Here is a 25,373-nt window from a genome sequence, read left to right on the forward strand (position 1 = left end):
CTCCGGTAACTCCACTCAGGCACCTCGCACCTCCACACCGCCCTTCCCTTCTCCGGTGAGAGCGGCGCCGGGTGGGCTCCGGGGCTGAAGGACACCTGCGTCCCACTGCGCCCCCGCGGTCACGGGCAGCTCGGCCATACACATGTATATACACACAAGTCTTGTACATACATATATATGTTCATTTATATATATACATATATATATTTATATGTATATGTCTGTGTGTTGGCATACGCGCAACGGAGCCACGCAGCGGTGGGCGATCGCTTGAGCTGCCGGATCTGCCTTTGGGGAAGATGCACACAGACATCTCTGCCGTCCGCACACGTAGCTCCGCACATTCCCGTGAACGAGGCGCAGAAGTTGCTCGCAGAGGCGCCCCGAGGGCTGGCAGGTTTCCCGCCGAATAACGGGGGAGGCTGAAGGGGGTGAAGTTTCCTCCCTCCTCCTCCTCCTCTCCCCGAGTTGCGCCGCGGAGCCGGGCGGCCCTGGGCGGCGGAGACGCCGCCGGCAGCCCCGGACCAGGCCCGCTCCCGGCGCTGCCTTCCCCGCGCCGGCCTCCGCCTCCGCCCCGCCGGAGCGCCGGGACCCCGACGCGCGCCGGGGCCGGCCCCCGCCCTTACCGTTGCAGAACTGGAGCAGCGAGGAGGTGTCGTAGAGGCTGCTGTAGCTGGAGAAGCCGTCCTCCATCCTGCCGCTGCGCTCCCGGCGTCCCCTCGGCTGTCCCGGCGGCCGCCCGCTGCCTGCTCGCCCACACGCTGCGGAGCGGAGGCGGCTGGGGCCGCGGCGGCCTCGCTGCCTGCCTCACTCAGTTGCCATGGCAACCCATTCACTCCGCCGCGGCTGGGGCGGCGGCCGCTCCGCTCCGCTCCGCTCCGAGCGCGGGGGGGGCGCCGCGGGGCGGGCCGGGGCGGGCCGGGGCGGGGCGGTCGCGGGCACGGCGCCGAGCGGAGCGGCCCGGGAGGCGGGGGGGACCCGGGGCGGGCGCGGAGCCGCGTCCCTCGGCCGGCTCGGCCGCCTCTCCTCGGCGGAGCCGCCGGCTCCGGGCCGCGGCTGAGAGAAGGACGAGCTGCCGAATCCCTCTGCCTTGCCCGGGGCTCTGACGGCGAGGCCCGGCGAGAGCGGGTGTCCCCATCGGGCCGAGGCGGAGCAGAGACACTGCCCGGCCCTGCGGCGGGAGATGCCCGCCCATAACCCGGGGGTTAGCCCGGGGTACCGCCATGGATGGGCTCGGTCAGGGCTGGGTGCGGGGCAGCGGCTTTGCCGTGCCGGGGAGCTCCAGGACACAGCCCCAGCATCCCTCCCTGCTGCCTCAGCCCGGCTCCTGTCGTCTCTCCCGCCGCAGCCACAGCCTGCCTGTAACTGCACCTTGTGCCCACCGCTGATTCCAGCGGCGATTCTCCTGGCTACAGGACGGAGCTGTCACGATAACATTGTAGTTGATACTCTCTTACAAAACCAAAAAGAATTATACACACTGTAATTCCTTGTGCCATTTCATACCGTTTAAACTATGTAGTTCGAAGAGTGATACACTTTTCCAATACAGGATATTAAAATAGCTTTAACTGTTTAACATGTTTTTGTCTAGGTGTATTCATAATGTCCGTTTGTGGTGAGGTGAAGGTGGTGGTCCAAAACTGGTGGCCAGTAATATTGTAAAATTATTTGAGACATTTTGGGCTTCAATTTCTGTTCTAAGGAATGTTGAAGTGTCCAGTGACTGAAAGCCATTTTTAGTTCAAGCTCCTCAAGGGACACAAGGGAAATAGTTCATTGCACATCCATAGCACCTTTCAGCTTGAAAAATGCCAAAGCACTTGACACATCCTGCCTTCAGTCCCTAGTCCTTCCAGGAGCTTTTTGCAGGGCAGTTCCACCATGTGGATCCACTTACAGGCGTGGGTTTGGTATATGTGAGTCTTTTCACCAACCACTAAACCATGGCAGTGCTAACACAAAAGTATGCTATAAAATTAGGCAGAGATATCAGTTCCATGTTAAAGCAGAGTGAAAAGTGCTCCCTCCTGAATTGCCAGTGCCAATACTGGTAGAGTTGAAGTCATCTCCAGCACAAGCACTTGACCAGACTGATGTGCTTAAATTGTATCAGACAAAACCAACTGCATTTTATAGCTGTGGGCTGTAAAAATCAGAAAATTGTGGTAGTTTGGTGTTATATTAAAAAAAAAAAAACAAAAAAAAACAAAACCAGAGATTAAAAAAAAAATAAAAATTACTTCAAAAATACAAAACCATATAGGTATTCTTAGTGTTTTAAATGAGTCATTATTTGTTCTCATCTTTAAAATTAAAACAGAGTCCTTAGATTTTCTCATGACCTTTTCATTCATAAGCCATCAAACCTTTCAAAGATGCTACATTATTCTAAAACATTTTACACACAGAGAAAGACATATGGGATTTTTGGCAGACAAGTTGCAACAATAGAAAAGTGAAGCTCATTTTCAGTAAAAATTCTGATTAAGAATTTCCTTAATTTTAAAACATTATTGCCATCATTTGGTTATTATTTTTGAGGTTGAAAAGTGTTTTAATGTGCTTATTTTCCACAATCTTGAGACAAGAGGTGTACTCACCATAAGATGTCAATGTTACTTTAACCTTTACCTCCTTCTGATGTGTAAGTTTTGGAAAACAAAAATATTTAACCTATGCTATCTAAAAGTATTATGTTTGTAGTAAAAACTGTGTTGTCAGAGAGATTGCTACAAAGATAAGAGAAGGTAATGCCCAGTAACTTTTATGAGATTTGTCAAAGTAGGAGAAAGGCCAGACAGAGGCAATGCAGCTCCATTTCAGAGAGTAGAAATTAAAAGTCACTTAGAAACTTAAATCTAATCTCTTCTCAGAGAGAGATGCAGCATGTAAAACCTTGCAGTGGATTTCCCTCTGAAATTAACAGTGATGGTGTCTGTGAAGCCTTTCAGCTCAGCGTGCTGCAAATCAGCTCAGAGATGTGACAGAAAATGGTCTCAGCTCCAATCTCCAGATGCTGTTATGATTCCATTATACTCTAAGAGCAAGGGTTAGAAGAGGGAAACACTTTCATAATTTAATGATTTTGAGACCTGTAACAATCTCATTATACTAAACTGCACCACAAGGCATGAAATGAAAAAGAAATTCTGTCTGGCTGTGGGAACAATGGCACAATGGATTGGAAGAATGCACTGATGTGTCTCTGGGAATTCTTCTGGTATGGTGAAACAACAAAAAACTTCTAGTTGTCCATTTTTCAGTATAGTGTGGCCTTCATATTTTGTACATTTTAAAGCCAGTTATTTTGGTAAGTGTGAAACCATAAAGGTGGGAATGTGGCATCCTGAGCAGTACAGTGGGGCTGGTATATCAGGAAAGGATTTGTTGCTGTACACTTGTCAGAAACTCCATGATGTTACATTTTTGAAAGCTGTATTTTATACCTAATGATTTAACTTTTGTTCATCTTGAGTAGTATAATGCAAATAACTATTAGCTAAGTGAGAATAAAAGAGCTTTCACCCATCCCTCAATGAATTTTCAGGAGTTAATATGCTCCAATATTAGGACAAAGAAGACTTGCTTTCACTTCCTGTTAATATGCTGTAGTCAAATATCACCGAATCACAGAATATTCTGAGTTTGAAGGGGTTCGCTAGGATCTGCTGAAGTCCAACTCCTGAAAATTTTGATATTCCATTTACCTCTTCCTGAAAACAGGATCAGGCTGCTTTAACCATGTAGTGGTAGCCTGGACAGCCTGCCCTCCATGGCTGCCCCCTGTGTGTGTGCTGAATGCCACTGCTGCCAGCAGCCTGTGGGGGGAGAGGTGATGGCACTGGCTGTGGGAAGGACGCTGGGATTTGGCTGTCAGTGGCAAAGCCTGCTGTGCAGAGCTGCTGATGAGCCCTTCTGTGCAGGTTTTACAGGAGGTGAAGGCTCAGCTCACCACAGACGCTGGAGGGCTCTTCTTTCAGGTCAGTGCAAAGCCTCTCTGCTGAACAGATCAGGGAAGCTTGGATGGCTGCTGTGCACACTGAGTGTACCCTGCAACTAGAGGAATCTTCATCAGGCAAAGCATCTAGCACCATCAGCAAATGTGCTGATTTTGCTAAAATTTATCAGTGGATATAATTATAGCATCTATTTTACCATGACTAACTTTTGAAGAACCCCTCAAGCTCTTTAGCAATCATTTGATAGGTCACATTTACTGCAGCATGATCAAAGGGAGCTAAGCTCATTTCTGTAGCTCACTGTGTTTCCATTTAACATGCAAAAGTCCATTTCACCATTCACAGTCTCACTTAATGCAGCAGTTGGTCTCTGCTTGAGCCTGGAAGCTTTTAAATTATATGCTTGTTCAAGGTTTGCTTTTCCTCTGTGAGTCAGAAGTTTCATCTATTGAAAAGCTGAAGCCCTGCAACACTTGGTGCCTGGGCCCAGACTGCAATCCAAAACACAAGGTACCATGTGTGTGTGCTTCTCCCTGAATCATCTCACTCAGAAGAAATGGGCATCTTTTCCAGCTGTTCATGCCCAGCACTGAGAGGTAGATGGTCTGAAAGCTGGCATCAGAGCACAGGCACAGTGCCCTGCCCCAGCACTGGAGACACAGAGCTTTGACAGAAGCTGGGGCCAGGGCTGAGCAGCACAATGCCCAGCAGCAGCAGCAGCAGGAGCAAGCTGCACACAGCAGGAGCCCTGGAGAAGGAAGAGCCAATGCCTGGTTTAGGAACTAGCAGGATGAGACCAGCACTTAGAGAGAAGCTGTGGGGTTAAGTTTTGGATTTAGCTTCCTGAAATCTGATTAAATCCTGATTTATACTGTTTTGGTTTTTTTTATTGTTTATTTGTTTCCCCTTTCTATTCGGAAAGCAGCAGGAATGATGTTTGGGTTTTTTAAGAGAATTTCATGCAGTGAATATATTGTCTTCATGTTGCAGAAGTGGCTTTTTCTCATTGCTAAGACTATCTCCAGGTACTGGCTGTCAGGATCTCATCACAGGCTCAAATAAGGATTTCCTCTCCCAGTGTGGTAGGAAAGGAAGAAGTGCCTTGCTGCCCAGTCTCCTTTGTGAGAACACTTCAACCACTGGAATAATCATTCATTCTAAATAGCAGGACTCCAGTGTTTCAGCCACAGCAGGGAGCTTCATGAATGTCACTACAAAGCAGACTTCATGCATGTGGGAAAGATGGGGTATAAGAGGAGGATCACCATTATACCAGCACAGTCTGAGTGCATTAAAAATACAGTACAGCAACTGTGGGATGAAACCATCAAAGCTATGCAGGTTTAACAATCCAAATGAAAATATGTTGCAATATTTCTGTATATATCATGTTGTTTTGAACTACGTATATTGGAATTATGGAAGTTTCCCTATAATTAATAAGAATAGTCTTAATCATATTGCCCTGGAAAAAAATATTCCTTTGCAGATTGGTTAATTTGTAAATACAAAGAGAATACTTTGAAGACGAAAAGAATAATGCTTTCCACATCTATGACTTCCTATTCAAAGAGGGGAGGCTGCTCAGCAAACACTGATGCTTTCAGATTTGCACCACCTTTTTGAAATAAATGTTGGCTTTATTTGCTTGTTTGGAAAATGGGAAGAAAAACATGACACAGCCAAGGTCATGCTGGGAAGTCTGTGACAGAATCAAGCCAAAATAACTACCAGTTATTGCACCAACTGCAATATGAGTCTACTGAGAATTTCCTGCCTGTAAACACTGAAGATACTACTTGTACAGTTTGTTATGAAATGTTTTCAAGCACAGTGCCTGTGGTAGAAATACTCTTATTTTTGCAAGGCCCCCTAACACGTTGGGTTCAATGCACATCAATGTATGTAATGGCCAAGTGCAGCCTTACTACATCCACAGCTGTGACATTGAGATTTGAAACTGATGAGAAGCAAAATGTACTACAGATACACAGGAATGCAGCCCCTGTTCCATATTCCATTGCAATCTGCAGATGGGAACAGCACTTCTGAGATATTAATACTCTGTGAGATTGATGTGAAGAGGCACAGTGATGGATGGCATCACACAAAATGATCCGCCCTTCAAAATTACTCCTTAGAAGTTTTCAGTTATAACTGAGTTCTGCAACCCTATTTTTGGTGGCTGCAGCCCCCAACAGAGGCTGAAAGCTTCTGCTAGCAGATCTCTATGAGATCTATGTACCCAGGGGCACAAATCCTGCCTCCTGTGAGAGGGGCATTTCTGGTTCCAGCTACAATAGCTTTGGCACAGGTTCACTGGTTCTCCATTCAGGGCACAGGAGGATCATCCCTACAGGTCTGTGTCACTTCCCAGGGGGAATTCCCTCCCAGCAGAAGGATCTTTCCTGCACCCACTGGAACCTCAGGGACCCCCCAGAATGTAGGTATGGGGAAATGCTTTTAGCAAGGATGAAAAAGTGATGCTTCTGTGTGGCTTGCAGCACGCTGACACCCTTCTGCCCATGGCTGAGATGAGTAGTTTTGTTTTAATTTTTATGCTATGAATATAAAGATGTTACTGTGAGATCTATTTTATGCATATATTTAAATAATATTTTGTTAAAATTTAATGTCTGAGTTATATTATACAAAGCCACACCTACATAAATCTGTGCCTTCTGAATTATATTAGAGAAGAATGAGACTAGAGTAAGCTATAGTATAGAACATATTTCTTTAAAATTATATTTAAATAACAGCATAGCAAGTTGCTAATTTAAGGTGTACACAAAAATTGCCACTTTTTAACAAAGTGGTTCTACAGTACCCATTCTGTTCACCCTTTAGAAGGAGCATTTTAACTGGACTGTAACAATTGACATGAACATGTAAAACCCAGGCTTACAAAACAGGATATTTCTCCAAAGGACACATCAGCTACACTGTGAGAAAGAAATCTCTCTCTTCTGCAAACAGGCACCCACAGTGCCCATGATGAGAGGGAAGGATCTCAGCACTCTATTTTATATTCCCTGGTCAGTATGATGCTGGTTTAAACCTGTGCTTTACCAGAACTGATATTCCAAATTTCCCAATTTCCCATGTCACTGTTTCACTGGTTTTGGGATCCAGCACAATCAAGGGCATCCTGTGGGAACTGATGTGTACCACGATAATTTATTGTCAGCCATGTAGATAACAAAGCACACATAAAAATGTATGGGTAAGACAAAGCACCATGTTGGTTCAATATATTAATGTTAGAAGGGGCTAGACAATCTCATTTACTGCACTTTCTACATTTGCAGTTATGTTACTGGAAATTTGCCCAGATATGGAAAATGAATGATGGCAAATGTCTTCTGAGAGATAGCTGGAAAAATAATGTATTTCTTCTAGTAATTTCATATGTCATGCTTGCTTTTAGTGAGCGATTTATTGGAAAAACTGATTTGTGCTATTAAACAAGTAATAGGAAATGACTGCAGAGAGTTTACCTGTAATTTTAACTCCTGTCATCACATAAGCCCATTTACCACTTCAACTAACAACTTCAAGTTTTACTTATCCATCCCCCAGTATCTTTCACCAAATAGAATATTAATTATGCTGAAAGAGGTAGGGAAGAAAGAAGACAGTATTTCATTTGTATGGTGTGGGTTATTTCTGCAGGGGACCATACCAGCTCCACAGGTTCAAACTCATTGAATTTCCATGAGCTTTCCTTGAGTGGGTGGAGGAACAGGAGAGTGGATTGCAGTGTGACCTACGAGGACTAAGCAGGAATTCCAATCCACTACACTTGCAGATTCCTTTGATATCTTACAGAACCCAAGACCACCTACAATGCGACCTTCACCCCTCCACTGCTTTTGCTGCCTCAGTTTATTTCTGCTTTTCCAGGTCAAGATCCCAAAACACAACCTGGGGATGGAAGGAAACAGTTAAACCATCAACTTATCTAAGCTTGACTGGCTGGAGAAACAAGCAATAGGAAATAATCCTTTCGTACAGTCTTCAAGATTACTTTACACTGATTTCCAGCATAGGCTGTAGCTTTTATTTTTGTGGGTAACTACAGTTCTGAATTGAAATTTTTATTTACTTTGGAACAGAATTTGCCTTGGAAGAAATTTTTGTTTTGTTCTGGTCTGTGCAATCACCCAAGGCCCACAATGTGATCAAAGCAATTCTGTATTAAATATGTTTATTCAAAGCAATTTCTTTCTGCAGGTTCATAGCAAGTGCATCCAGAAATTTAGATAAATTTCACTTTTGAACTCCTTTGAACATATAAAATGTAAGCAATAAAATGCAAGAAAGGAAGTGGTTGAACCAAAGTAACCTTCACTGAATTGCCCAGAACATAAATAGGCATGAGGGTTTACATGGCACGATCAGGTCCATACATTAATAAAATATTTGGCTTTGGTGAAAGAATTCTGGTTGTTCTTAAAACACCTCTGCCAGCCAGTGTAAGGTGTAGGATTACTAATCCTCCTCAGGGTAAGCCATGCGTGGCATTCTTCTCTTTGGTGGTGGCATTCATAAGAGTCCTGGAGGAGGAAAAAGTAATAGGGGCAATAATGGCAGTGTCTGAATGAAGCCCTGAGAGCCAGCCCAGCCCTGCTGCCTGGCTGCCAGCCATCCAAGATGAAGAACAATCGTACATTTGTCTCAGATACCAAGTTACCTAATTTTCAAAACGTTTCCTGATGCAGCTCTTTAATTCTTAAGTATTTCACCACCTGACGTTTCTCTCTCAAGCTTTCAAAGGAGCAAGAGAAAACCAGAGCTACAGATAACTAAAGAAGAAAAACTAAAATGATTTTGTCATTAGTAGTCATAATTTAAGGGAAAAAGGGACAAGAAGACAAGTTCTTTTCAAGTTTTCAATGTCGGATAACCCCTCATTGTCCCACTCACTTTCTGTGAGGATAAATGCTAGGATAAATAATAGAGCAAATCTCAAAAGAAAAATATGTATTGTGGGCCATAAATTACACAAGCAGATGCAGCCATGAACAAGAGAATTAGGAACATAACACCCCTGCAGTGTACAGGGGCTGGTGAAGGGCTGGGAGTTGCCAAGGGACAGTCTGTGACCACCGTGCAGTCCAAGCTAAGATCTTACCCCAAACATCAGCCTGCAGCCCTGTTATGCAGGGGTCTGCCACCTTTTCCTTTGCATTCTTCCTCTTAAACAGCTCTTTTTTTTGTCTTTTTTTTTTTTTCCATATCAGTAGCTGTTTAATAAATGTTTTTGCCATAACCAGCTTATGGTATATTTTATAGATGTCTGAGAAATCTTGCACTGAAGAATTTTGCATCTTCTGCCCACACTATCCCTTCAAAGATTGCCATATTAAAGTGAATCAGTTTCCCTAAACTAAGGGATAGGTAGAGTAGGTCAAGGGCCAGCTCTTCTTGTGTAACCTCGCAGAGCACCATCAGCTTGTTTTCATTCTGAAATTCTTGTTTTCATTCCTTTTTATTTATTAGAAAAAGTGTTACATAGCTTTGTGGCACTCTACACAGAAATAATTACAAATAACCTAGCTGCTAAATGCTCATCAGAGACTCCATTCAACTAAACAGTCCTTTGGCAAAGTCAGAACTCTGGGTCCAGATTTTTCAGATTTAAACATCCTTAATATCTTCTTGTTCTTTCATGATGTCTTTTATTTCAAGATATCAACAGATATTTTTTATTCAGCACTCATTTCAGCAGGGGGAAAAGAGTTTTGCAATATTGATGCAATTTATTTTTATGTGACCAATTAAGAAAATAAAGACATTTCAAAGAAGTTGATGTCATTCATTTCAGAAAAGTAAGATGTTTCGCAGAAACCCCACATAAGACTGTGGCAAAGGACTTTTTTCCAACTTCACAAATGACATTAAATGCCATTTTATGACCATCCAAGAGTAAGGAGTAAATAATACTTTATGCTGGAAAAGAATACATTTGCCTCATGATTTACAGCTGTTGTAGATGTGAACTTGTGGAAAATGATGCAATTAAAGGCCAGAGGCAGAGCAAAATATCTATTCAGCTCTGCTGAGCAGATCAGAACTGCTGAAGGACTGGAGAAAAAAATGTCATTTTCTCTTTTGCTCATGTCCTCCATAAGCTACATTCTGCTTGGAGTCACTTCATATTCAAGCAGTACAGTTAAGGGAGAATCTTTATATGATTTAGCATTTTTTATGTTTTCCATTTGTCTGATGAAGAGTGCTTGCTCTGTCATTCATTCACCATTTCCTTCCATGTGAAATTAGGAAATATGGCACATGAAATCTGAAACCCAGGGTTTTTCCATCTCTGCATGTTTTCCCTTGGAGCTCAGAAACTCAAGTTCTGCCAGTGTAGAGGAAGGAGAGGAAATGTAGCAATAAAGTTCCTGGCTTCATCACAAACCCCTTTCTGACCTGACCAGGGGAAAGTGTGTGGAAAGGGATTGAACTATCCAGGACACAGATGAATGGCAGAAGTATGTTCATGTGAAATCAGAAAGAAAAACTTGCAAAATAAGATCTAAGCAGGGACAGTGAGGCTACATGTCATGATACAAATGCACAGGAGGAAGGCCAGGAGAGTGCTGGTTCAGTACTCAGGGTGCAGCTAATGACAGATGATGTGAGCAATGTACAAGTGATTGATGACTTCTTTGTATCTGTCTTCACTAAAACTGTATTTCAACAAACAGTAAGACAATCCTATTGCCGATAAATGTAGCTACACCTTCCTTGCTTCATTCCACTCCCTCTTCCTCACTGTTTTCCTTTATCCCTCAGTCACAGTGATTTGTAAGGGTGTGCAGAGATCTGGATGGGGAACTGCTCCAGCTGAAAATTAATCCAACAAATAGGTGGTAGTTACTGAGATCAATTAGTTCTGCAGTTTGATCCCTCTCTTAGCTCTACCACAATCAATGTTTTATTTTAAATTACCTAGATGCATTAACTTCATTCTATGATGCTTAAAGGGCAGACTGATTAAGTTTCTGAGTGACTGGATGTTTAATGTGTCAGAGGATCAGAAGTAGGAAAGCATGGGACATGTAGTTTAAATTGGGAAAAAAAAGAGTAGTAGATTATTGATCAGTTGATTAAATTAATTTCTGCTCCTAAGTTTAGGATTTTTTAGACATACATGTTATGAGTGCTTATGTAATAAAAGGGAAGTGGGTAGCATTTAGTTTTCATTGTAAGAACAAGTCTGTCAAACCAGCTTAGCTCTTCCCATGCCTGTATTGTGCTGTGGAAAGGGAGTTGGTGTCATGTAACTCAACTTCCATAAGGCTTTCTGCACACTCATGACAAATCCTCTGACCTTAGAGGATCAAGATCAGGAGCTTGATCTTCTAGAAGCAAACGAGGAAACACAGCCTTGCTGACCCCACTACACCTGTTCAAACAGGTGTAGTGTACCTAAGACTGTTGAGGTAACCATTCCTAAATAGAGGCACAAAATGGAAATAGGTATGAAATGTGATTCTGCACGTCTTCCACCTTCTTCCCACTACAATCCACTTTTTCATTAGTGACTGGAAAAGGAAGCAAGAGACATACTCAGTAAATATGCTGGTTGCAGCTTGGGAGCTCTGCTGTTGCTTTCACATGAGGTTCACAAGTAATTGATTGGTGCACCTCAAAAAATACCAATTTACTTTAAAAAAAATAATCTCAGTTGCTATGGAACTGGAACATAAATTAAAATATTGTTCCATTGGTTTTTCTGTGTCCTGATAAGATAAATTTTTCCCCATTTAAGTAATTGGTAATATATTCCTACCACCTCCAATAGCAGGTGGTGAAGAAAGCAGTTTAGTTTACATCAGACCAGAAAATAAAGTTTATATACCAAAGAACAAGTCACTTTACTGAGTATTCATGTGTAGTGCTACTATTCTGGGGTCTAGAGATGGAGAATCAGCCTTTCTTCTCTCAGTCACTGGTGTGTGTCAGGTCAGGTCAACAAGAAGCAACCACAGTCCACTGGTGCTTGTTATAAAATGAGATAATGACTCTTTCATTCTTGTATGGGTACAAAGCAGAGTCAAAACTTGGCCAAAAAATCACTATCACAGTTGCAACAGTGAAATGCCAAAAGCCTGAAGTGTCCTCAATATCTGCTTTCCTAACAGTACATGGGATGCCTGGGATTTCATTTTTCTACTCGGTTCCCTTTTTTGGATCCACTCCTTTAATGCTCCTATGGACAAGATGATGAACTGTAAAGGCAATTCACACTGACTGAAGAATTTGTTTTCAGCTAAAAGCCACTATTTGCTGCTTAGCAGGCAAACACAAATGCCTATAGAAAGAAGAGCTGTCATGGCATTTGAAGCTCCTGAGCATCTGTAATCAGCACATCTGAAAATATTTGAAAGTGAGTTTAGCCTATATATGTCTTCATATCACAAAGTACTGCTAGGGACAGAATTGGATGTTGGATGTGTTTGTATTACTCCCTTGAATGAAATGAAAGGTATTTATGCATCTCTTTTGTCTGCATTTACACACACCTACACATAAAGGCATTCTGTCCTCCCTTTCCCTTAAAAAGAGTGATGATCTAATATGATTTATATCTTAGTGGCATAATCTCCTAAACAGGCACTGAAAATATCATTTACCTCGAAGGCTAGACTGTCTAATTCCTGCACTTGCCCTTTAGAGTACTAACAGAAGTTGTTTCTATAAGATTAATTTAGCTTTTGCATTATCTAAGACACCTTTAAAACAAATATATTAATCTTTTATATACTTCTGAACCTAAACCACAAAGTTTAAAATTATATCTTCACACTTTAAAAAACTCAGGTTCTGCTTGGGTATAGTAGCGTGACATTTGAGAAAGCTGTGGCATTTGGATCTGTGTCCAACAGAGGGAGGTGTTCAGAAACACGGCTCTGGTCCAAACTCTTTCTAAGAGTAAGGAATTCAGCAGAAGGGGAGAGGAGGACACGGGCAGATGCATGTGAGCAATACATGCTTTACTACTGCAGTTCAATTCCTTTAGCTGCTCTCTGAGAACTCGGGTGTGGGGTCACTGCTGCTTGCAGATTCAGACCTGCTCAGAAGATTTAAAATCAGAGGATTTTTAGATCAGACAGGTGACAATATCACCTCTGTTTTGAAAGGGAACTATGAAGCTCTTAAAAAGAAAAAGCACCACTTATTTCATATCAACCTCTTGATGTGAGATAAACTCAAGCAGAAGTCCAGCCTGGCAGGCACTTTGGGCTCAGTAAAAACCTGAGGTTACTTGGCTGTGCTTTCCTCACATGCTGTCTCTATGGCAATGGGAAAATATTGTGAGGTATAGGAATGAAGGGAATATGACTCAGAGAGTACAGAAAAAGGAACATTCAGAAACCTAATTCCCAATAGGCACAGAGTACACTTTTCAAAATACACACAAATCAAAGAGAATCTGCCTCTGCTTTGCCCCGGTGTTTTTACTGGAGAATGCAATCAATAAATAAGGAGCTGTAGTGCTGTGTGTTTTCATTCCCTCTATTATCAGAGGGAAACAGAAGCTGGTGGTGAAGGAAGCAGCAGGACTGTGCTCTGTTCCTTTGAGTCGTGCAGCATTCTCCACAGGGCTGCCATGTGGCTGCAAGTGGGTTTAGCAGTAAGGGACAGGTCTGGACAGACTCCCCCAAGTCAGTGTGGCACTTCCATGGCCTTTCCAAGTGGAAACTTGTGAGACCACAGAGGCCACAGGAAGCTCCTGTGTGAAGTCCCCTGTCTCACTGACCTGGGTCCCACCAAAATGGGATTTGTCCCAAACAAAAAGGCAGCAGCCCAAGGGAAGAGCCATCCTGCAGGGAGACATCCCTACAGAGCATTGCATGAGCAAGAACTCCCAGGCTAACCCAGACCTGTGCTCTGACTGGCCCAGCACCAGATGGGCTTCAGCTTGCCACACAACAGCCATTTATAAATAGCTTTCCTACCCAGTTTTCACCTTTAGATATTTAGTCCCGGGAAACATTAAAAAAACCCCAAACATATATATATATATATATATATAGAGAGAGAGAGAGAGAGAGAGAGAGAGAGAGAGAGATATGTGTGTATATATATAGATATAGATATACAGATATATAGATATAGATATCGATGATATAGATATAGATATAGATATAGATATAGATATAGATATAGATATAGATATAGATATAGATATAGATATAGATATAGATATAGATATCGATGATATAGATATATAGATATAGATATAGATATAGATATAGATATAGATATAGATATAGATATAGATATAGATATAGATGATATAGATATAGATATAGATATAGATATAGATATAGATATAGATATAGATATAGATATAGATATAGATATAGATATACACACACACACATATATATATATATACATGAGGCAAACTCAAGTGGATATATTTATATGCATTTTTTCCCTTGCTTAAAAATATCTTCTACCTCTTGCAGCTAATGATGATTTTGTAGGCCTGTGTTAGCACTAGTCATTCTCTGAATCATTTATGATTTTGGCCTCAGTAGCACTCTGACATAGTTAGTCCCACAGGTCAGTTATGCATTGTGCAAAAGCCTGTCTTTTAATCAAATTTATATACTTAGTTTAATGACACTTTATCCTTGAACTCCAAGAAGATCAGATTAAATGCTCTCTCTATAGCATTCAATTTTTTCCTACATCTGTCTTAAGCTTCCCTTCCAGTTTAACTCAACTCCTTCAATCATTTCTACCCTGAAGGAGGTGAGAGCTTCCTTCCTTCTGGGACCTGTGGAATTTTGGGACTGTCCCTGAGCTTCCCCTCCTGACCTGCAAGCTGCTGCTTCTCCCTGAGAAGGGCAGCGAGCTGCTGCAGTCCTGGGCACCCTCTGATCCTGCTGCCCTGAGTTTCACTGGGGGAGGTACAAGGGACTCTGAGGCACCAACATGATTATCCTGTATTCCCTCACTTTAAAAGTGCTGGCCACCAGTATTGTTGCCCAGCAACATGAAACTGTGTGTCACTGCTGGCTTCATTAAACTTTAAAAATATTTTTCCTTGCCAAGTCAAATGAATAATTGACAATGATTTCACTGTATATTTAGCATGTCCATTCAAATTCCAGTATGGAGGTAAAACAGTTTCATATACCTAGAATTAAGAAAAAATGACTAATACTGGCTGTAAAATAAGATGCATGGCTGAAAAATACTTGCACTTACAAAGCAATCTGTATATTGCTCAAAGCTGCTGTATCAAATAAATGTCCAAAGCCTGTAATTATTTCTTTACTGAACACACTGTGCCTTCCTTTTATGCGAAGATTATTAAATCTTACTTTATGCTTTCTTTCTAGAAAAGACTGCAACAACTAACCTTTTAACTACTTTATTATACTATTTATTTGCTGTACTATGCCTATATTTGCTACTATAGGCAATTGAACACATTAAAAAAGCATAAATAGAGAAGAACAGATTTCAACACTGATATTTTCTGGTTGAGTAATAGTGCCTGGGGTTATTCAAAGAGAATGGGTTGTAAAACTCAAGTGTACTTTCTGTCATCTGCCTGATGGATTGCTTGTTACTCACCTCCAGCAGTCCAGCTAAAATAAATTGCTGCAACCCTTATCAGTAGTTTCTTTTCTATTATATGTGAGCAGTCCCGATTTTATCTAATTGGTGGCATTACCAGAACATTTTTCTGCAAATGTAGAGGCTTCCTGGTAAATGCAATTGCTGCTTTAACCCATGAGAGGTGCAGTTAAATATGTATCTGTGAGCAGAATGGAGAGGACCTAAGCTGGGAGCTTTGGAGATCTCCAAGCTAAATGACTGCCAAAATAAACATGACTGGAGATAGAGGGATTAATCCTGTAATCCTCACTTAAGCAAAATTCCTGCTATCTTCAGTGAGGTTCTCACTGGGGAGCAGCTGTAAAAATTGGCCTAAATGAAGCAGAAATGAGAAAGGCCAAATTCTGCCTCTGGGTGTGAGCGTGTGACTTCAGCAAAACCTGAAGTGTGACACCCTGGGTCTGGGATAATCAGCACAAAAATTCTCACCAAGCTCTATAGTACCAAGACTTTCCTTGGTATAGATATGAGGCACATCCATAACCCCACAGGGAAATGTTTTTATCCAAGTTTCAATAAAAAGTGAGAATACAAGTACAAACTAACATTCAGAAAGGAAATGTTAATTTTATTAAAAACTATCTTACATTTTAACCAATCCTAGGCCTGTTTAGAGCATTTCTCTTCACTGAACTCAGAATTATTGCCCCCCATTTTCTATCTGGGGTGGAAAAACAACATGCAAAGTTAAGTGATTTTCCACAGACCACACAGCAAGTGATTAGTATCATGGGGATGAATTAATCTTGGGTGTAAATCCATAAAGATTAATGGAGCTCTAACAGGGATTAATTTGGCCCATCATCTCCAAGGATAGCAAAACCAATTAGATGATGTCATTAATCTTCTGGTTTGTAAAGGACTGTTTCTTAAGCAATACTGAAAGAAAGGCAATAAAACAGGAATGTCCAAAGGATCCACTGCAGCAGATGAATTGGTTGTTCCTTGGCAGAGGATTCCCAGCAGGAGCCTCAGACAGTGACAGCAGCCTCGAGGCGCCCTCAGGCTCCATCCCAGCTGAGGTGCTCTGGGGCAATCATTTATTTGAGGGTTGGAGAGCCAGCCCAGACTGCAGTCACTGATTAGGTTCATGTCTTTTCTTGGGGCATGACTTCCACACAACTGATTTGGAGTAAAATATATTTATTATGGCCCTGGGAGCCCCAAATCTTTGGAAAATACCAAGTGCTTAACGTCCCATGGAAAGTAGCACTCAAAAGATTCATAAATTTTAAAGCTTCCACTTTTGAGCTGACATAATGTGAACTATCCCATTAGAAAGAAGCCAGTAAGAAGAAATCAATCCAAAATCTGTATAACTGACTTGTTCTGAGATTTGGGGGAAAAAAATTCTTCTCATTCACTGGTTGTGACAATACACATTTTCTCATCTTAAATAATGAAGATGTTCCTGATGCTTGCAAAAGGGTCAAAACGGGCCCACAGCAAAGTAGGATCTTTCTTCAATTGGCCTCAGAAATTTTATTTTAAAAAGAAGATAAACAGAAATGGTTTTGTTAAGGGGTAATGACCAGCTATAAAAAATGCACACAAAGCAGTGATGAACAGAACAACAAAAACCACATCTTCTAGACCATGGTTGATGGAATTTATGGAAAAAGATCATCTGTGACATTGGCAAGGTCTAGCATGAGGACATTGAATAGGACATAGTGAATTTGTGCCTGAAAGTTGTGTGCATTACCTAATAGGCCTGGTAAAAATGTTCCACTGGAGTGCTGAAAGCAAAACTTGGCAACAGTGAGGTCATTAAAACCCTACTGCAAAGAGGCCTTCATTCAAAATATAATAATATGTATCAGGTTTTTCATTATTATTATGAGAAAGAATATCCAAGCTGTAATAGGGGTCTTCCCATCAATAGTTCTGCCTGAGTAAGTGTTTAATGGCAGAGATTTCTTAATCTGTGAAATGACTTAACACTCCTTTCATGGGGATGTTCTTGGATAGAATAAAACCTCTTTCCTCATTTTCTATACTGTAGGAGTTCAAATGAGGTGATTTGAACTGATGAGTTCAAATGTGCTCGGGCTGATAGTGCAGCTCCACTCCAGAGGGATGATGCTGTGGCATTCCCTTGCTCCATGGAACAGAGCAGGGCTGGGAGGGACAGGAATTGCCAGTTTTGACCCTTTTTTCCCCTGGCACTGTGGAACAGGAACAGATATTGGAGGGACAGGGATTCCCACCTTCCCTGGGCACTGTGGTACAGGAGCAGGGCTGGAGGGACAGGGATTTTCAGCTTCCTCCCCATCCTGCTCAGCCCCAGCACTTCTCAGCAATGAAATGACACACTGCTGCATCTATGTATGAACAAAGAACACTGGAAAGAGACACAACACAAGCACCTAATGAGATTATGAAAGAGACCTGAATTTTGGCAGGGAGACTTGAGTAGGGAAGATGGAGGGGGGATGATAATGTTTGATAATGTTTCTGAGTTAGTGCTGATGATGTGATTACACTTAGGAGTTGGTACTGCTAAGTACTGGTGCACATAAGCCTAGAAAGTGTGATGTGGAGAATTTAATCAGCCAAAAAGAGTAAATAAATATACCAGGCAATGTTTCTACATGGTGTCATCTATGTTTCAGAAGTGTAATGAAAACAACAGGAAATGTGCTTCAGAAAAAGGTGTCAACTCGGGCCCATAATATATATATATAGATAAAGAATGCCCATTTTAATATCTTCCTTTGACAGATGGATCTAAAGAACTATTCTGAGAAATGCTTCAACACAAGACTGGGTCTCCAAAACACTTTTCAGACTATAAAATGAAAATATTTCTGTTTCTTTTTTTCCCCAACAATTATATATTCCTCTAATAGTCAGTGACTATTAGAGGAAGAAATAATAAAAAAATATTGTTTTCCTAAGTAGCCATTATATTTAACATTTTGATTTCTAGGCAGAAAGAAAATTGTGTATGTAGACAGTTGTATTTTGGTAGACTAGCTAGCTTAATCCTGATTTCCTTTTATTTTAGGCCAGCTGTTTCATTTGTGATTAGGGAAAATGGGTAATGATCACACCACCATTTATCCAAGCTTTCTAAAGTGCAAATTTGCCTACAGCACAAATACACCTGCAGTGCTATAAGCACAAGACCATGTAAAGCCAGTCAGTAAATGTAAAACTGTGCAAAACCAGTGCAAAGTGCAGTAAATATAAACTTGATCATGCTCTCAGCTCTGGCCAAGGTAGGAGCTGGATACTGATACCTTATCTTATCTTCTGCAGCTAATGTTTGTGGTAGAAACAATATAGCAACAAACACTGCATGACAAATATTAGCTTTATGCAAATAAACTTCTATTAAAAACCCTATTTGTTGACCAGGGGGAAAAAAATCAATACTTTAATGATGCAATGAGCACCACAGTAAAAATACCTGTGATTCAAACCCAACAATTACAGCTCATCTAGTTCATATATGTTGGTTGCTTTACTTAAAACATGTTCCAGAAATAATTTATGAGGGAAGATATGTGCATAGTCACAGTAACTACTGCTTCACAAGTCCAGTTATATATCTTAAAGAACTTGGAGAATATCAGAGAAAAAGCAGTGATGACAACTGTTTCTAAGCAGTTGTGAATCTGAGTGGAGCCCAGACTTTGTCCTGCAAACAGTGTTAGCTCTTTGCTGATCATCGGATTGGCATGGCCACTGCTGATTTCACTGGCAAATTAACTCTGGGTGTGTTTTAAGAGCAGAGTTTCAGGCACCTTGAAATGAATATATTTATGGAAAAGTCTTTTATGTTGTAGTTTGAATATATTTGATGCTATTCAGAGGATTACTGGGGTCTCTGTTTCAGACTGTAAGCACAACAATGGAAACATTTATTCCTTGCCTTGCATAGACATTTACTGCTGTGTGTATGGACTGTGGAGACACAAAAGAAAAATTTGGCTTACATCACCAGAGACTAGTCATTTTCACATAACCATCTTACTTCCTTTTTACAGCAAATTAGCAACAACATCTTTGCAAGGAAGCAAGGAGCTTCAGCTGCACTGGCAGCTTGTTCCCTTCAGAGGTACCATCTCAATCACAGACCCCTGAGGGAGGTAAAAACCTCATCCCTTAAAATACCCTGGAAGATAATACCAGCTGAAGCAGAGAGCACAGGTCTGTCCCTGCCAGGCCTCCAGGGAAGGAACCACCTTGAGCCCTGTTTGGAAGGAGCACAGTGGTCAGAAAAGAGAAAAGGGAATTTTGGTGTCTCAGCAATTCAAGCCAGATGCAGTCCCCTTGCTCCAGGCACACAGCTGTCAAGGGAGTAAATAGGGAGATGAGACAGACCATGGTTTGAAGTACATCCCACAGAGTTGGTGTCCTTAAAGCATGAGCAGCTGGTTAATCTGATTAGAGGAGATGGAAAAACATCTTGAGGATGACATGGCCAGGAGGAGAACATCAGGATGCAATAACAGCCAGATAAGCGCCTGGGTGCACGCATGGCTCAGTGTCGACTGCAGAAGAGGTGCAGGAGGCATCCCAGCCTGACCATTCCCTGCACAGCTTTGTGGTACCTCCAAAGGCCACTGTCCCCACCTCCCATGGGCCCCCTGCATGCTGGGAATCCCCATCCCACACATGCTGGGCAATGTGAGCTCTAGCAGTACGATAAAAGTTGTATTATTTATGCACATCTAGCTATCTTATCTCTTAATTTTGAGCACAGAAGAACCCATGAGGATGGATTCATCACGCCATCTCTCATAAACTACTTTTGTAAAAAATGAAAATTATCTGATCTTCTACAAACCCTGGCATTCAAGCTCCCATCTGGATAGCTTCAGATAGCTGTAGAGATCTCAGTGTACTTCTCCCTTTCAATGGCTCCTGGATGTCTGAGAGAGCACCACGCTTGGTGTGTGCCAGGATAAAACGTCTTGGCTCTCCAACAGATCTCCTCCACCCTCAGTGTGCCTATTCCTCATGATCAAGCATAACATTTTTGTGAAGCTCTCCCTGAGCAGACCAGCCGGCTCCAAAAGCACCTTTCCACCTGGGCTGTCTCAGCTGCTGGCAGTAAATGGGTCTCACGCCCTGAAATGCAGCAGTGGGGCTGTCAGAAGGACAGGTCTGAGCCTGTTCTCGCTGTGCAGGGCCCAGGTTTGGTGTGTGACACAGATAAAACCCTTTGCTGCTGGGGTGCCCAGTGCCAGGCTTGGGCAGCTCTGTGCTGTGCAGGGCACCAGCAGCACCCAGCAGACTCTGGCAGCACCCCAGGGTCACACCTGCAGGGCACCAAGCCACTCCACATCCTGACAGTCACTGCACCCTGCTACAGGAGAGCTGGGGTTCCTAGTCTGGGGCAGAAATGCAACACATCCTTCTGTGTTAAATCTGGTCTGGGGGTGTGCTGTAAGCTACACAGATTAGTCTCTGCATGAACTCTGGTCTTGGATTTTCTCGTCTAGATCTCAGATGTGGATTTCTTTTGTTAATGGGTAAAATAAAAAAGATCTATAAGTCTACTACTTAGGAAAATGAAATATACTTAAAATTAATTATATTGATAGCTTGCCTTGTTTGGTTTTTTTTCCTTACTTATTGAAAGCAGTTATATATAATGTCAAGCTAGTAAGCAACAAATCCTTTCTTATTAAAGTAACTTAAACCATTAATGGCATTATAGCTTGCTTTAGATTTGTAGTCTTTTTTTTTTCACTGCCACCTGTCTTCTTTCCAGTTTGTACTGGAGGAAAAAGAAAGCTATTTTCTGTTTTGCACTCAGACTAAACTAGCCACCATGAACAGGTAATACTTACAAAGAGCATATGATCAGACCAATTCTTCTTACTGTAGTATGGTATTTAAAATCAGACTATACAGAAATGATACAGTAGTGCATCCAGACCCCAGAAATCATCATTGTACTATCCCTGTCTACTTACTACTTAACAGCAAGCCCCCATCACAATTAAAGAAAATTAATTACTTTGTAAATTAAGTTAAAATCCCAGCTGTTATAAAATATAAGGCAATCATCATTTCAACAGCAGTGTGAATTTAAGTAAAGGAGGAAGCAAATGACCTGCACAGAACTCTGATGCTCCACTGTGGTCTGCCTGGGCTGGTTCCTCGGGGATGGATTTCATGTTCCTCAGCGACGCCCCTGGAGCTGCTGGGGGGTTATGGCCAGGACTCAGAGGGCTCTGCATGAGAGGCAGCTGAGTGCCTGCTCTTCTTTTTATTTATGTGGATGTTGCAATGGCAGCAGACAGCAATGCACAGACACTTAAATTAATTAAGCTGTTTTTAAGCCACAGCATTAAGGTGATGTCATAAGAACATGCCTAGGATAGCAAGGTGACTGGAAAGGGAGAGTACATGTCCTGCAGTAAAAGACTGTAGTTTGGAGGGCTTGTGTTGGATGCCTACTATGAATTTGTCAAATTTTTTCTCAAACCTGGCACCACCTGGAGAAATACTTTTTCTATCTGCTGAAATATGCAACAGCATCTCTGATTTAAATAGGGAAAGAGCTGCTACACCTGCTTCAACTCTGAGCAATACACACTATATGCTCAGAAATGTGTAAATTAGATATATTTAGAAACACAGAGAGCTGGGAAAATATTTTGATGCAAGATAACATAGTTGATCTAATTTATGTCAGACTGTGTTTGCATACAAGCATGCTCAGAGAGGCTCACGTTGGGCAACCAGAAATCTGCTCATCTTACTGCTTCCATTGACATGGCATTGCATTGCCATTTTGCATTGGTACTCTGATTATATTGTATACCTGAGCCAGAGATTTTTTCATCTGTTTCTTAAATAAGTAGTTTTGTAAAAATCAAGAGCAGCAACAGCTCACTTTTGTTTCATTGCAGCTTTACAAAACCCCAAAAACTTTAGGAAGACTTTAACAGAAGAAATAAACCAGATGCTGATACATTGCAAACTTAATGGTGCTGTTGCTTCACTGTGAAATATTTTAACTAGGAAATGCTGAGCATCTGATCAGTAGCCATAATCCTCTCACACAGAAGCCTTTTCTGCAGCCTGTCCAGGGCGAGTGCAAGGCTGTGTCTTCAGCGTTAATGGGATCAGCTGCAATGAGTAATGCTTTGTGTGTGCTAAGGCTGTGATCCTGGCCACGTGGTGCAAAGATGGCAGGGCTGGCTTTTCCAGGCAGCCAGTCCCACACGAGGTGAAGTGAGTCAGAGCATTCGAGATGGATGAGCAGCTCTCAGAAAGGAGCTTTTGTTCCTCATCTCCAGCCTCCAGCAGTCACTGTGAAATTGTCTCTACCATCTACCTATTAGCATCAGCATCACCGGGGCTCTTTGCATGAGAAACTCTTGTGCTTATAAGCAAAGGTCACTCAAGGAGACTCTTGAATCAGGATTTATTTTGTAGCAAGCTTAAAATGACCATATTGATGACCCATCACTGCCTCCCATAAGGAAAAGCTGGAGGCAGCTAGAGACACAAATGGGGATCAATTTTTCACTGAGAACTTTATAGTTACAACTATTTATCCTTGTCTGCAATGTTCATACAAGCAAATGAAGAGAAATATTTCTATTCACCACGTGAGAGTCTCCTACCCTTTCTTTAGCTGCTACTTGCAATTGCAGCAAGAATAATATCCTGAGGGCTTTCTGCTGATCTTCTGGATTTGAGCACCTGCCTCTCAACTTACAGTCTGTATATCTCCCTCCACCAGACAAGTACACACTGTTTTGCTATCCAATAAAAGCTTGGGGAGCAAGCTTAGGCCTGCATAGATTTTACCACCAATTGCACACACGGAATTGAATGCAAAATCGACTTGGTAATCCTGCAAAAGGGGAAGGCAGATGAACTCCATTCCCCCTCAATGTCACAGGGCACATTCTGCCCTGCTTTGTGGGTGACACAGCCGTGCTGCAGGCAGGGAGCTGTGCAGTGAGTGCCAAAGAGGGGATGTGCTCTCCTAAGTGTGACTTCTTGTAGCATCTCAGCACTTCTGAGTGCTCCAAGGTTATGTACTGGCTGTGCTTCAATGGTGCAGAAAAGCACTTTCCATCCAAAGTGAACACTCATCAAAGAATAGAGAAAATTGTTAAGTGCTGTCAATGGAAACATCTTGGCTGTTTTTATGGATGTGTTAATGGAATGCCCTGCCACAAATCAAAGGGACTTTGCAGTTCGTGACTTCCAACTGGTGAACATAATGACAAAACCAAATACTCTGTTACCAGCTGGTTTCTATTATTGGGCTAAATTGTTGGATTAAATCATGATCCTTACAGCTGAAGTCAAAGGATTTTGCCCAGAGCAGTGATTGGGATATCAAAAGGTGCAATCTCCCTGATCCCCAGACAGGAGTTGAGGGGAAGCATGGAAGTGGAGGCTGTCAGCACAAAGGGTGCCTGAGGACTCCGACTCTAGGCACCTGTGATGATGGGAGAGTGAGCTGCTACTCATGGAGACACCTCCCCTCACATCTATCTATCTATCTATCTATCTATCTATCTATCTATCTATCTATCTATCTATCTATCTATCTATCTATCTATCTATCTATCTATCTATCTATCTATCCATCCATCCATCCATCCATCTATCTCTGTAGGTCCACTGCACAGCCAGGCCAAAGGCCCTCTGAGTCCAGCCCATCTGTATAAGGAAGCCCAGCATTGCCCTGCATGGATTTTTAGCATCTCCTATCCAGTGCTTCACAGTTTTCTCAATGTAAAAGGTAAAAGTAACATAGACACTGCTGCTAAAAATAGCCACTTATGCCCTGGATGATTCATTGTTGGTGGGGAATACCCATAAGTGCCTCTATCTAAACATTCTGTTCCCTGTCTCAGTATCTCCTCTGCCAGCTTGTGTATGTCTCTCCAGTCTTGTTCAGTCTGTTTTTCTATGGGTTACATATTCTTTAGCTAAATATGTTAGTTTATTTATCTCCCTCCATGGCAGCAAGACCCAAGCGTGGCTTCCTCCTGCTGTAGGAATTTCATAAATAAATCACTGTCTATTATTTCCCTGGGAGCATGCAACATTGTAAAAAAAAAAAACAAACCAAATAACCAAAAAAACTACCCACCAATAAAACCCAGTCTCCCCAAAACTGAAAATAATAAGAAAATAAGCCCCAAAAAACAAAGCCAAGGAATTTCCCCTTTCTTAGGTTATATGTTAGAATAATAGAAACAGGAGTGTGCTGCTAAACTTCAGCGGCAAACCTCTTTGCATTGTTCTGGTTTATGCAAGAAATAAATAATTGCACTGGATGACTTCTAGAACTACAGCTAAGGAGGGCTCCATGTGAGAAGGAAAGCTTCATGTGACTCAAATTCCCAGCCCCTAAACATACCTACTTAGGGTGATGACCAGGTTTTATATCAGAGTCCTGTAAATTGTCATGGACTGGGAGGAAATTAAATTGGGCTCTCTGGTGACATCCTTGTAGTTCAAGTGGTGATTTATGAATTTGTAACTGAGCTTATTGATAGGCATTTTGAACCTGAAATGGGCTGTGTTTGGAGCTGTTGGATTTTTTACTATCTGTTAAATTATCACTATATTCCTGGAAGTATCCTTCATTTTTTGTATGCAAACCCCCCCCACCACTCACATTAGGAAGAATGATGGAACATGATGCTTCTTTAGCTGCCCAATGGTCTTCCTTGTATCTGCTCCAGTGTGAAGGGCAGGTGAATCAGAGGTGTTTAGCTGGGAGGGCAGGACAATGAGTTTATGTTGATGTTACTGATGTGA

General features: G+C 42.0%; 1 protein-coding gene across 8 annotated transcripts in view; it reads right to left on the minus strand.

Annotated features, from left to right (window-relative positions):
* The window catches only part of EML1 (EMAP like 1), a 79,652-nt gene extending 78,878 nt beyond the window's left edge, over positions 1–774 (minus strand). For all 8 annotated transcript variants that reach the window (XM_063159979.1, XM_063159978.1, XM_063159983.1 and 5 more), the window contains exon 1: positions 627–774. In XM_063159979.1, coding sequence (XP_063016049.1) covers positions 627–693 — 67 coding nt within the window. In that variant the 5' untranslated portion in view covers positions 694–774. The remainder of the gene's footprint in view (positions 1–626) is intronic.
* Positions 775–25,373: the final 24,599 nt, after the last annotated feature.

The sequence above is a fragment of the Melospiza melodia genome, chromosome 6 (assembly GCF_035770615.1).
Source record: "Melospiza melodia melodia isolate bMelMel2 chromosome 6, bMelMel2.pri, whole genome shotgun sequence".
Lineage (NCBI taxonomy): Eukaryota > Metazoa > Chordata > Aves > Passeriformes > Passerellidae > Melospiza > Melospiza melodia.